This window comes from Ambystoma mexicanum, chromosome 6p (assembly GCF_040938575.1).
Source record: "Ambystoma mexicanum isolate Mex_15411 chromosome 6p, UKY_AmexF1_1, whole genome shotgun sequence".
NCBI classification, from domain to species: Eukaryota; Metazoa; Chordata; class Amphibia; order Caudata; family Ambystomatidae; genus Ambystoma; species Ambystoma mexicanum.
The window spans coordinates 1038271086-1038285182 of record NC_090935.1 but is presented as its reverse complement, the minus strand read 5'-3'; the positions used below and the strand labels follow the sequence as shown (position 1 = coordinate 1038285182).

At 43.6% G+C, this 14097-nt stretch overlaps 1 protein-coding gene across 4 annotated transcripts in view; it reads left to right on the top strand.

The window, feature by feature from the left end:
• The window catches only part of SYK (spleen associated tyrosine kinase), a 556773-nt gene that overhangs the window by 478888 nt on the left and 63788 nt on the right, over positions 1–14097 (top strand). For all 4 annotated transcript variants that reach the window (XM_069625644.1, XM_069625645.1, XM_069625646.1 and 1 more), the window contains one exon: positions 7366–7549. In XM_069625644.1, coding sequence (XP_069481745.1) covers positions 7366–7549 — 184 coding nt within the window. The remainder of the gene's footprint in view (positions 1–7365; positions 7550–14097) is intronic.

The window sequence follows — 14097 nt, the reverse complement described above, 5'->3', positions numbered from 1 at the left end:
GGGTGAGTCTCTGAGGACTCATGATCTTATGCTCCCAGCTGGTCTCTATCTCTGTCAGTTTGAGTCTCATCACCAGTTCATGTTCAGGTATCTCCCACCCACGTCTGCAGCCATCCTAATGATTACTCAAAACCTCTAAAAGCACATGTTCTTCAGGCTTGTGTAAGTCTTTAGTTTCTGCAGAGGGCAACACAACTCTTGAAATGTGCTCTTATGTCCCTCGCAGATGGTCTTCAGGTTTAACCAAACTGGAAGGAGAGTGTGTCTCTCCTGGCTATGTTGGGATTGTTGTAAATTGTATAATTACACAGTAGGTTTAAGCAAAAACAATAATAATGGATTCAATTTTTCTCTCATCTGTGGGGCTGTGTTTGCTTCTCCATTTTCTAGATTCTCCTTTGCCCAACCCCTTCTGTTCTTTTTTTCCTGCTCTCTGGGTTTTATTTTGTTCTCCCCTTTCCAGTGGTCTATAGGGGTCTTCCTTCTCTGTAGTTCTCTGTAGTTATCCCCTTTCTGGATTATATGATGTTCTCACTTATTGAGGTTCTCTTTGGTTCTCCCCTTCATGGAATGTCCTTTGTCCTCTTCGCTCATTGGTTCTACCTTGTTCCCTTTCCCCTTTGTTTTCTTTTGGTTTGCTCTGACTGTGACTTCTCTCTGGTTGTGTAGTATTGCGATTCACTTTTATTCTCACCTCTCCAAAGTACTGTCATGTCCCCTTCCCTTTTGTTTTTCCCCACCTGTGGTCCATTTTTGTTCCCTTACCCTGCCTTCTCTTTTTTTCACCCCTCTATGCATTAGCCATTTGGTCTCCCTTTTGTAGGATTCTTCTGTTTAGTTCCTTGTTTTTCTGGGCCTCCTCATCATCATTGGAAAGTCTTCATGATTCTGGTCCTTTATATGGCTGACCCCATAAGGATGTACCCGTCTCCCTTCATGCTGTGGTACAACATTGTCTTCCTTCCTATTGCTTTCTCTTTAAAATGTACCTTCTTATCATCCCTATCCTTAATATCATTGTTATTAACTTCTGTATTCCTTCACAAGTTCCAAGCTTCCTGCCACCTGTGTGTTTTCCCTCCTCTACTAAACCTTTGTTCTCCAACGTTGCCTCTTCCTCAAGCTTTCCAAGCCCAGAATTTCTTCTCTTTTATTGTCTTTCATGTTCCCTTTTAGAGTCTGCTCAAGCATCTTCTGCCGACTGTCAGTCTACCTTTCTCCTCTCTGCATCTCTACTACCTCTGCTCTTGTCCTCATCTGGGAGTTGTTGGCCCCTCTAATTTCCTTAGCTCTTTCTTTCTAATAGTTCTTGTTCCTAATGTGCCTCCTTCTTCCTTGTACCCATCACCACCCAGCCTTTATAAACCCTTTGTTGTTTTCCACTCGTCCATGGTCTCAACATCCTTAAGCTGATTGTATCCTTTCTCATCTCCCGGATGCCTCTTGACCGTCATTTACTCTCTGGTATATCCCTGTGAGGTTCAGGTCTGTCTCCAGTGGCTCAGAGAGAGTTACTGTTGCCTTCCAGGTTTGAGGTACCTGGTCCTTCTCTATTTGGCCCAACTCAAATGACATCCAGAACTCCTTAGAGGCTCATTCTTAAATTGTCACAGGATTGGGCAGCTAAACACTTGTCTGTTCAAATCCCCATGCCGCACACTCTTTTAGATCCACAGGTCAAGGCTCCATAAAATCTGATTACCATCTGTTCTCCATGCCGGATGCTCTTTCTGGCCCCTCGACAGTCTGCCCACCCATGGCCTGTTCTAGCAGTCTCACCACAGCTCCAGCACCTCCAGTGCCTGACCTTCTTCACCAAAGGTGTACACCTCAAAGGGGAGAGTCCTGCTCACCTAGCCTCATCTCAACCACTGGTCTATATTCTATACCCTGCCTACAATTGTAACCCTTTGAAAGGGGTATGGATCTGTCACATCCATGTAGCACTTAATACAGAGAGATTTCCAAGTGCCAGTTCAAGTCTAAAAACCGTATTTGCCCAGACATGTTCTGTTCACAGCATCAGTTTATGTTTGTGGAAAAGCCAACTTTGGGATATGAAGTTTCTGCCATGAAATTGCAGATACCACAGACTATGAAGGGGAATGTGTACCCAAAGCCCAGGAAAAATGACCAAGATTCCTGTTAGGTAAGAATCGGTGCAGTCACAATGTGTGAGACTATACAACACTTATCTGCTTGGTATTAGGTAACCCACCTTTTGGTATAGGTCTGTACTACACAAGTTGGTAGTGTGACTGAGCAGCCAGGACTATCTGAAGAGCGGTAAATGTGAGCTGTGAGTTGTACAGTTGAAATGTGTAAATACAAGTAGCCAAGTAACACTTACATAGTTATTTATTTAGTTAACGTTAGTTTTAAATAAGCATTCTTTAAAAAGGCAGTTTGTTGTAACCATTCAAATACACTTTGAAATTCATTATCAGAGTTCAATCAAGCTAGTGGATAATCTTGGAGTATGCTTCATACACTCCTCCTACACCCTGAGGTGACTTCAATCACAAGGAAAGTATTTGTATTTATCTATCACACCAATACATGTTTGTAGACTCCGAGTTGCAGAAAGGAAGGTGTTAGGGATGTAAAAAAGGTTAGAACAATTTCTCAGTAATTGTGAGGACACCTGAATCCAATGAAGTCTAAATAAGCTTTTCCCAGCAATATGAGTTTACAACAAGCTACCACCTATGAGGGACAAACCGTATCAAAGTCACTGAATTTAGAAGAGTGCCTTTATGGAGCCAGGACAGCCAAACTCATTTGGACATAGTCTATGGATCTGCTGCACTTCTTGGATAAAAGACTTGCACAAAGTTAGATTGTTCAGAAGAATCACTTGTAGGGTCACACGCTATTAAGCCTGTGAGAGGGGAGTTGAAATCAACTCGAAAAAGGTAAGCCAGTGCAATTCTCCAGTGAGAAAAGCGCATCTTAAGGCAATATTGTAAGTACCCCAAGCCTAAACAGTACCTCTGGTTTAGAAGAAGAGTGGTCCAGCTGGATTCTGTCTTGCTACAGCTTTGCAGACCCTGGTTCCTGAGCCTCAGTCATGGGGACAAGAGAGAGGACGTCTGGGGGGCTCCTGCGGCGGTACTTGGGAGGTTGTCAGCAGCTATGGGCTCTTTTCGGTTCAGCAACACTTCACGGTTTCAGCCCTCAGCAAACAGCACTGATGCAGATCTCGGACACCGGTTGGACTTCCTTTACTCCCTCGGTCCTACACTCGTCCAGCTCTGGAGGTCCTGCTTCTGTAGGGTCTTTAGGAGGCTCCTGGAGGTTCTAGCCAGATTTGTTTCATGGCAGACGTTGCACTCAACTATGGACACTCGACCACTGGGATTGACCACTGGGATTGGGCTCCCAAAGCAACGGAGAGGCACTGCAAATCGGGGATGGTGGTCCAGTGGAGTTTGTCTCCGGTTAGGGAAGAAGTCGTTCCATCCGGAGCTTTTCTGTCGAGGGCAAAAAGGTGTTCAGCACAGCAGCAGGGCTTCACCAGGCAATTCACAAGGTCCAGGAGGTTTCTTCATCTGGTATTTCACCCAGTGGTTGACTCTGCCTGTAGTTCTAAAACCCTTGCCTTTTAAGCAGGTTGTTCCCATTCATGCACAGCCAAGGCTGTCAATCACACAGCAGGGTGGCCAGCCAGCCAATCAAGACTACTTGCATTCAGGCATTCCTGGAGATAAAGGACAGGGGAGGTTTGGCACCCGCCCTCACATCTTGTCCCTCCAGACACACTGGATTCAGGGGCTGGCTTCAGGGCTGAAGCCCGCCAAATTCAAGAAAAACAAAGGGCTCAAACCTGTCTCAATGCACAGAGTAAAACCCAAGAAAGATCTCACAAACAGAAATGGTCAAAAAATAAGACCTGTGCCATGTTGACAGAAATGGTCACCCATGGGTGCTGTATTGCAGCTGAGGGTTCAGCTTGCGGTAGAAAAACACAATGGTAGAAAAAAGTAAACCACTGCCACTAGCCATTTAAAGTAGTGAGAGTAACATAAAAATGTTACATGAGACTGTAGTATAAGGGGCTACTAAGTAACCCCCCAGAACTCCACATGAAATGGAGTCTGCTGGACCTACAAAGAGAAAAGGTAAGTAAAGTCAATTTGACTTTTCTCTTCTTGGGAACTGTAGTTCACCCAAGAAAAGGTATTTAAACATTAAAAGTAATCTAAAGGATTTCCCAGTGACACTGCACTGAAGGTGTTGTGTGTCACCATACAAAAATCAAGATGCATGTGGAGTTTGTCAGACTCCAAAAACTGAAAACACAAAATCCAAATCAGCTAAAAATACATGAGAGATTGAGAAAAAGATCTCACTCACTCCAGGGTTAAAATTAAAAAGTCCTAAATCCAGCAAACGAGCTGGGGGTCTCAAAGGTGGGAGGAATTTAGCACTGAAATGAAAATTCTCCCTAACACTTCCAAAGAAGAACAAAGACGTCTTCACTGCGCAGGGAAACATACTGCTGTTATATTCTCTATTTGTATATGGCCTGCATTAGTGTGTGTTGTGTTATCCTCATTACAGCCCTTTCCACTATATGGATGTCATTGGGCCTCATTACACGGTAGGCGGTGAGCCATGGCGCTATTAGCGCCATGGCTCATGCCGGTAAAATACCGGCACCGCCTTGGCGGAAAGGGGATTTACCGCCCCATTCCAAGGTTGGAGGGGCGGTAAATCCCCCTTCCACCATTGCCCTTCCCCATTCCCATTTCTGCCCCATAGGGCTCTATGGGAATGGGGAAGGCGCTAATTACGGCACCGCAATTTTGCGGTGCCGTAATTAGCTCCGAGGTCCCATAGCGGGTTGGATTTTAACGGCTGCAAAAAGCAGGCGTTAAATCCCCCAACCCGCAAAGGGACCTCGTAGTAAGGCGGTAAGGATTTACCGGTACCGGTATTTTACCGGTACCGGTAAATCCCTACCGCCATCCGTGTAATGAGGCCCATTGTTTTTCTATTTCCATTGCAAATGTGTGTTACTGTATGGGGTACAGAATTATTTTCTTCACATCACAGCCCATTACAAACCTTCTTATGAAGAGGCTGTCATTCATTCTCTATTGGAGGTGCTGGCTACTGTATGGGGGTACAATACTGTCTTGTGTGCTCTTCCAATTGGTGAGAGTCCATGCCATTAACATACTGTATGTTTCTTCTGATTGGCACCTTAACCGCTGTTGCCCTTACCAATGCTAGATCACTTTTTTATGATGAGTTGCCTTGCCAGTCGGTGGGACAATGGAATAAGGGGAAAGGTTGGGTGTCAGACCAATCTTTGTATGTTTTCAGTGATGGATTGGAGGAGTACACGATAAATCAGTGGACATCACCATTGTGTGGATGAAGAAGTAAAAAATTGCCTACGATCTTGGAGAAGGTGATGAGGATCCGGAAGTTCAAGAATGCCTTTCATATGAAGAAGGGGGATTTTCCAGTATCTGCAGAAAATCCCAGCAACTTCAAGGCTACCTCTGCTACTGGATGCAGAGGTTGTTCACCAAACTGTGCCGATGTTAGAAAAGGAGCATGGCAACCTGGCTGCATAGCTCAAGCTACACAAATAATCGGAGGGAGCGCTGTCTATTATTAATATACAATATATTTTTAAGCACCAACACCGCCATGAACATCACATGACCATGACCTGAAGCCCAGCATTGCATGACTTGCACCCTGGCACGCCCTGAACACTTAAATGTCTTTGTCAGTGCTCTTCAAACTGCCGCCTCAGATATCTTTACATAACATCCATATGCCCTATCCTCTCTTTGACAACTAGACCATCTGACCTGCTATTGCTGTCCACGTGACTTCTCCTCTGACACCTATCCCTTTAATAGCATTGCCTGTGTCAAACCCACACCACTGCAACACTGTTTACTCAACGTCAACACTACAGTAACCCTGATACAACTTGCATACTATGTCCTTAGTTGCGCCACAAGGTAGCACAGACCCCTTGACCCTGATCCATTGTTCCACAGAGAAGAGCACAACTGATCAACCCATCATGCAGCAGGAATGAGCAGGTTTGTATTACCATCTACAAACATAATCTGGGTGACATGATCCATAATCTGTTCAAACATTTGATCACCTTTGAACTATATCAAGAGTGACAATAAAAAGTTACCTTTAATGCACCTATGCACTTTCTATCTAGTTTTCATGACGCTGCTCTTCTGCCTCTTGTTTACTGTTTGGTATTCATGTGCGCCTTGAGGCCTTGGCCGATCCGGCGTGTAATCAAGAATTTAAATAAATAAATAAATAAATAAATAAATAAATGGGTGAGGCAAAAAGCCATCTATGCTCTTAATCCCACGACTGATGCTCTGTCCAGGCAACATTCATAGAGGATCACGCCCAGCACATGAAAAACAAGATAAGTTCATTCTTGCAATTGCTCTGATGACATGCACAGCTGCTACAGCTACAATGTCAAAGGAAAAGTGAAATGTTTACTGTTGAGTCTATACTGTTGTCTTGTTGTAGTTGCAGAATGATATCATTTCTTTTCAGAATGAGTGTAGCTCATGGGCACAGGGTGCTGTGTGCTTCCAAAGGCAGCAAGAGTAATGTGTGTTCTATAGGCAGTGTGCTACTACATGGTGCGTACGTACAGGCAATTGGCAGACTGTATACTTCCGCAAAATAGACAGGACAAGGCGTATCTTTTGAACAAATGAACAAAACCTGCATTAATGATGCACACAGTACAAAGGTGTTCTGTACTACACCTGAATATACTGTAACTAAAAACCTCACACGCTGCATGGGCTAGCAGAATAGCGCCTTCAAAGATCTGTGAAATGAAAAAGGATTACACTTTATTGTGCACCTTGCTGTACATTGTCACCATTATTATGGGTTTTAGTTGCACCCACCCAACACTTGCTTGATCACAGAAACAGGGATTTGAAGACAATGTCACAGGTTTTATTGGTGAAATATCCTTTGTTACGCAAGTAAGCAAACCTTGCCAGATGCCACCATTATCAGGTATTATCATTTGTTACATTTCATAGTTAACAAGGATTGTACATGTATACAATTCTCCAAAAGTAACAATAATGTGTTCACGTTGATTCAAAATACAAGAGATCAAATATCAGGTTGTTTTTCCTAATCTTAAACAACAATCATATATCTGAGTCTCACGGCTAACAACTGCAGGATTTGGCAAGTCATGTAAATCGTCATATTTCATGCGAACCTTTTTATTCATGTGCAGCTGTCATCATTTTGTGTATAATTTCAAGGATTGTGTTTATGTTAAATTTCATCAAGAAAAATACTAACTATTTCTGCTTTCTCATGCAGGACCTGAGATCAATGCGATGCCAATGGACACTGGAGTTTATGAAAGTCCATATGCGGATCCAGAAGAGATAAAGCCAAAAACAGTTTCCATACATCCGGATCAGCTGGAAGTTGACCTGAGTGAAGCAGAACTTGGTTCTGGTAACTTTGGTACAGTAAAGAAGGGAATCTTTAATATGACCAAGTAAGTTGAAGTAGTACAGATTTTCCAGCTAAAGTGATGACACTCGTGTTTCTGCACTCCTTGAGCAGGCCAAATTCTGAAAAAAATCAAATGTGGAATTTTCTGATTGAGCATCAATTTTTTTTTAACCTTTCAAAATTGGACCTGACCATCAATGTATTCGTACTGCGATGTTATATATAATTGGCTATTTATATCACGCTGTAAGCGTGGACCCAGGGACTGAACACGTGTTGCTCCGAGTCGTCTTGCATCCAAGGTGAGCGCGTTGCCCCTGAGTTATCCTCCCGATAGCCATCAATCAAATCTATATTTCCATGCTGGCTTTCAAGTGAATTTTTCAAGAAGCACCTACCGCTCACACTTTCATTGCTATATTTTTTTCCTCACCTCTGATATTTTTAATTTCACTAATTACTGTTTTGGATTTGGCTTCTGCTGGAGATCTCAATTAATGTGACATTGTGTAACCAATTGTTTTTTTTTTGTATTGTCAAATACATGGAATATGAGAATAATATTGGGGTGGCTGTCAATCGAGTATAAAGCAATGGTTTCTAGAAATGTCTTGTGCATGCGTCCAACCACAATGTCATTGGATGGTACGTGGAACATGGCTGGAACAAAAAATAACTTTTAAGTTATGCTAAATGAATTGTGAACGCAAATCACTTCACTGATTCTTCATTTCATATCAGCTTTTGGTTTGGTCAAGCACATCATGTGAAATGATTGTCATCGACATACTTCATAATAACATATAGACATATCTAGAGCAATAGTTGTTAGTAGAGAAATAGGTGAGTGACTATTCAGAGAGCACACTGAGACCTTACAGACATGGAAATCCGTCACTTGTTTCTTTATTGTATTTCTTTTTACATTAATTGTGCTATTATTATCTTTCTTGTGCATCTTTTTAGCTTTTTTATTTAATTATTTCTTTCTTCGTTTTGTCTCACTTGCTTTCCTTCCTTTTTTTAATCGCTTTGTCCCTGTTTCTTCTTTAGTCCTTTTTTCTTCCCTGTCACTGTGTTCTTTTCATCTTTCCTCTTCTATTGTTCTTGGCATTTTAATACTTGTATTATTTTTTATTATATTTCATTTGAATTTTTTTCTATTTTTGGTGTAGTTTAGATAACGACATTTCATGAGAACTGGTTGTATTTTTATTTTTAATACAAGTTCAGTGCTTGAGATTTGCTAAGTAAATGCCTTACACTGTTCCTGCAAGCAGGAAACAAATGGGAAAATATTCACTTTTAATGGCAAATTGCTGTCATCAGCTGTCCCTTTTTCTTTCTAATTTGTATTCTCACCCTAAGTGAGGAACCATGGCTTCTGGTGGACACTGGAGTTTCGAGGTGTAGTGCAAGTAGTCTGTCAGAGCCAGTCTAGAGAAAGTTATTGCACTCCCCCTTGCAAGAATTCTTTCCAGCCCTTTACAATAATGTTTGCTTTAAGTGCCAAGGTAGTTCTTCTGATAGATATACTCTTGGCAGGTCTGCAAAAGCAAGCAATGGAACAGGCTCAGAGACAGGGCCATGGGTTGTTCAAGGTATGAGAATGGTCTCCTATACAGTGAGCCCATCAAATTTGAGGCAGGATACAACCGAAGATTGGTTGCTCCGCAGTGCCACGGGAGGCTCTCACTGGACTTGACTCAAAACATTTTTACTGGCCACTGGTGGGTGAGAAAATTAAGGAGTGTATGAGATCCTGCCACACTTGTAAAGCGCCTGGTAAGTCAAGGGGGGTGATGAAGGATCACTTAATATCAGTAGCAGTAGTTGGGCAGCCTTTCAAGGGGCTAGGAGTGGACATTGTGAGTCCTTTGGGTTCCCATACCACCTCAGAGAATCAGTGCATTTTGTGGGGTTCCCATGAAGTCAGTGGATCCAATGTCAAATCGGCATATATGAAGGCAATGTGCAGAGAATGTAGAGTTACTTACAAGTTCCCAACATATTTCTTTGACCAAACGAATGGGCATGTGGAAAGATTCACAGTACCATGAAAGGCATGATAAGTGGCTTAGAAGAGCAGCTGATATGAAAATGGGATGTCCTCCTGCCATCCCTGCTGTTCTCCTACAGGGATATGCAACATACCTGAGTAGTGATTAGTCCCTTTGAGCTTCTATTTGGTCACCTTGTCAGGTGCTCTCCAAGTCTGGTGAAAAGGATGGGTAGGAGATTGCCAAAGTGCTTCCCACAACATAGTGTATTATGTGCTTGGCCTACAATACAGAATGGCACAGTATATTGAACTGACCAAAAATAATTTGAGGGCTAGCTAGGACCTGATGAACCACGGACATGACCACAAGGCTACAGTGTCAGAGTACATACCAGGACAGGTGGTCTGGGTCCCTAAGTATTTCCGGAGCCTCTTTGATGTGAAGGCTCCCAAACAGACACATAGGTCCTCAAAATGAGGTTGCCGGTAGATGGTATGCTGCCGGTAGTACCGGTGGTCAACCAGCAACCTCAGCTTACTGTTTCTGACACCCGATATCCCAGTAATACTGGGATATTATGGGCAGCTGCAGAACGGCACATTGCCATTCGTGTGGAGTCCCATTGACAATTTGGGTGGTGTCAAGTACATGATTGCCTTTTAACTCATGGTTAGGTAATGGCAGGTCGGCATGACTGACAGATCAAAGGAGTGGTCAACAGTTTCTAACGAAGAAGGTCACTTTCAGTTCAGTGTGACATCCTTTGATTTTCGGAGGATGGCAATCGAGCTCTTATCTGGTTTAGAAAACCTCAGCATTGCCTTTTTTGACAAAGTCCTAGCATTCAACCAAACATTGGAAGAACATCTTTTCTATCTGAAACAGATGCTACCAGTCGTGTATAATGCTGCAGGGAGTGAAGGGTAATGTCACTTACCAAGTCAGTGGTGATAAAAAACTACCTCTTCAGGCAAAAGTGATAGTGGTCCAATATTGGGACGTTCCTACCACTCAGACCAGGTTGTGAGGATTCCTTGGCATCACTGCGTATAACCCATTTATTTTGAGGGATATGGGACAAATGACTTTCCTTTAAATTATTTGACATCCAAGAAATGCCAAAGAAGGGTGCTTGGGCAACTGCCTGCAAAGAGCTTTTCAGAACCGAAAAGGTGGTTTTTGGAGGGCTGATGATCCAGATTATGCACAAAAATGTATTATCCAGACAGAGATGCCAGTGGATTTCGAATTGGAGCAGTTTTGGCGCAGCTAAATAAAGAAGGGGGTGTTGAACAACCTGTTGCCTAGATTAGCAGGTGTCTGAAGAAGAGAGAGAGAGAAACTGGGCCACAGTTGAAAAAGATGCACTTGTATTGTGTTGGGCTTTGGGAAAGTGGAACCCTACATGTGTAGCTTTCAATGTATTGTCCAAACAGACCACAGGCTTTTGGCTGGCTAATGGCTATGCAGGTGAAGAATCGAACACTTTTGCAATGGCCATACGCTTACAAGGATTGAATATAGGCATACAGCATAAGCCTGGTTCTCAACACTACAACGCAGATAGCCTAAGCAGACACTTTCACCTTCCATCAGAGTAAGTAAGCAAGAGTAAGCAAGAGATTTTTTGATTTTTTTTTTACAGAAAATGATGCTGTTATCTCCACCTCAAAACTTGGGTTCTGCTAATAAGGCTCACATTCATAATGCTCCATGTTGAAACATATACTGTACAAATGGAACGCTGACGGGGCAGCCTACTGACACCCCCACGAGCCTGTCTGTAGTTTGGCAGCATGGCAGCTAGAGTAAAACGTGTGTGCTTGCAAACAGCCCGCTGAAACATAAAAAATAAAGCAGCCATGTTATGTTATGCCAGAGTAGAAGTGACAGCCAATAAAGGGGATTTCACTGTCTTGGTATTCCTTAGGCCACTCACACTTCATGTGCACTCTCCTTCAGGCAAAGCGTTCCGGGACTGACATCACCAGGAAAAGACTCTTGTCACAATAGCCAGAATCATACTCTTAAAAAAAGTCTTGAAATGGAACAACCTATTGTGCCAAAATGGGTATATAAGGAAGTGAGACCCCCTTTAAGATGATTCATCTTTGAAAAACAGAAGAAGAAGATTTCATCTGGAACATTATTGGGGTGCAATTTGCCCAAAGTCCTTTACTATAGCAGTGAAGAAAAAGACTTCTGAAGAGGCAGCAAGACTCTACAATCACAAACTTCCAAGGACCATTTGAAGGTATATGCTCCTTAAACAAGGCCTTCATGTTGCCTGAACACAGGTAGCTAGGGCTCTGCCCAGTGGGGGTGGCAGCTACTGCAAGTGCTCTCTGGCAACCTTCCTGGCTGGGAATGGTTGAAGAAGGACTCACCTTCTACATGGAGGCCCTGAATTGGAACCCTCAAGAGCCAAGAAGCCAAAGAACCGTTGCCACCTCAAACAGCTTTCAAGCTTACTCCATAACTTTCGAGGTACTGAACAATCCACAAAGCTGCCTTTAACACTCACTGCTTCTATACATTGTTTTGAGCCATCAAACCGCTGACTCAAGCATTGCATGCCTATGCTCCAGCTGTCTGCAAGCTGATTGCTGCTGTAGAATTGCATCATATCGATGTCCATCATCAAACATACTTGACCGCTCTGAGCCATGGACTTGACATCACCTGCTGTTCTTCTGCTGACTCAAGCTAATCACCACCGCAGGTCCACACCTTAACATGAGACTGAATTGAACTGACGTGTCTGTCTCAGTACTCTTTTGATCTATTGGGAGCATTCACCTCCACCATCACGGTGCCAACCCGACTGATCGGAAAGTGCTAAGAAGTCTGGCTCAACACTGTGGAGCCACGCAAGCCATGCAAGAAGAAAAAGGTATTCACATTGGTTCCATTCCCCTGGCCTGGTTTTAAGGAGCCTATTGACAATAATTGACACCACCCCATACCTTTTTAAATCACGCCCTAGAACTTGAAGATTGCTGCTGGAACTATTGCATGTCTACCCCTGTGTTCAGACCAGAGCGTCCTCTTTCATCAGTCTGCATATTCGGTGTCTTCCTTTATAGTGGTGGATTACAAGTGTTTTTATTAGAGTGCTTGTATTTTTAATTTTAATTAAAAACTATTTTTTAAAGAACCTTCATTGGACAATTCCTTTATTTTGTTATCACAGTACCGTTGTTGATTGGCTGTTTCTTTACTAGGTCACACCAGTATTGAAAAGCACAGTCTGACCATGCTACCTTAAAGAGACACATGACATATATGGCCCTGCACCCTCTGCAACTCATCCAGAACAAAACTGCAAGACTCATCCTTGGCCTCAAGCCCAGTGAATGCATCTCTCTGGCGCTGGAATCTCTTCACTGGCTACCCGTGGCTGCAAGGGTCAAGTCCAAGACCCTCTGCATTGTCCACAAGGCTTTCTGGGGCCTGGGACCTACCTACCTGCCACTCTTCCTATCTAAATACTGTCCTTCATGAGCCCTCGTCTCATCTACCTCCAACCTTCTGCGAATTAGCCGGTTTTCCAAGCAGAGATTTGGAGGGAGATCCTTATCCTCAGCAGGTGCCTCCTTCTGGAATAGACTCCCTGCCACCCTATGCCTTGAGCCTGACCTTCTTAAGTTCTGGAAACTCCTCAAGTTCTTCCTCTTCTCCTCTACCTTTGCTCTCCCTCTACCCTGCTAACCAAGCTCTCTGCTCTAGCCATCTCTCCCGCCTCTTCCTTACAGCTTGCTGACTGGCCATCTAGTGTACCTCAGAGTCTCACCTGTCTCCGGCACCCCCGCCAGTCCTCTCTCGCACTTGCCTCCGGGCCCTACACCCACTCACCTCCACAGCACTTAGAAATAACCCAAGAGAGTGTCTCTCTCTGCACTTACCGACTGGGTGCACTTGGACCTTTCCCTCCCTGTTACTGTCTATGCACTTGCACGAACCAAATGCAACGTGCCTGAAGTTCATCTGTCTGTTCTTCCCTCTCTTCTTCCCTAAATTGTACTGGTAAAACTGCAGAATTCCTGTCAGGCCTATTTGTTGTGTCTCACCTGTTGAATGTATTTTACACGCTTACCCCGCCTGTGCAGACTATTATCATCTCGGAATTTCAAGGGCTCTGAGCGACTGTTGTTTTTTCCCCCTGTTCCCACCCTCCTTGAGTGCTTTGAAACACTTTCCTGTGTATAGGCGCTACATAAATAAACAATACAATACAATACAATTCGTGTTGTGGCTGATTCACCTTTGTGGTTGAAATCACTGCTGGTTTAGTAGTAGTGTGGAGCGGAGTGGGAGTTTAGCAGTAAAGTAGTGATTTGTGAAAGTGACTATGGGCTGACATCTGCCTTGTGCGCCTGATGCCTGCCATTGCAAAAAGGGGGATCACCATTGAAAATGATAGATTGCCTTTTGGTTCGCAGGTTCAAGGAAACCGCGCAAATTCACCATTCTTAGGGGATTCAGCATGACCTATGAAAAGGGTGCAGTATCGTAAAACATATCCCACTGCAGACTGTATGGTGTGGCAGCATGTGGGGTTACCCTGCAGTCTGATGGCTCACACATT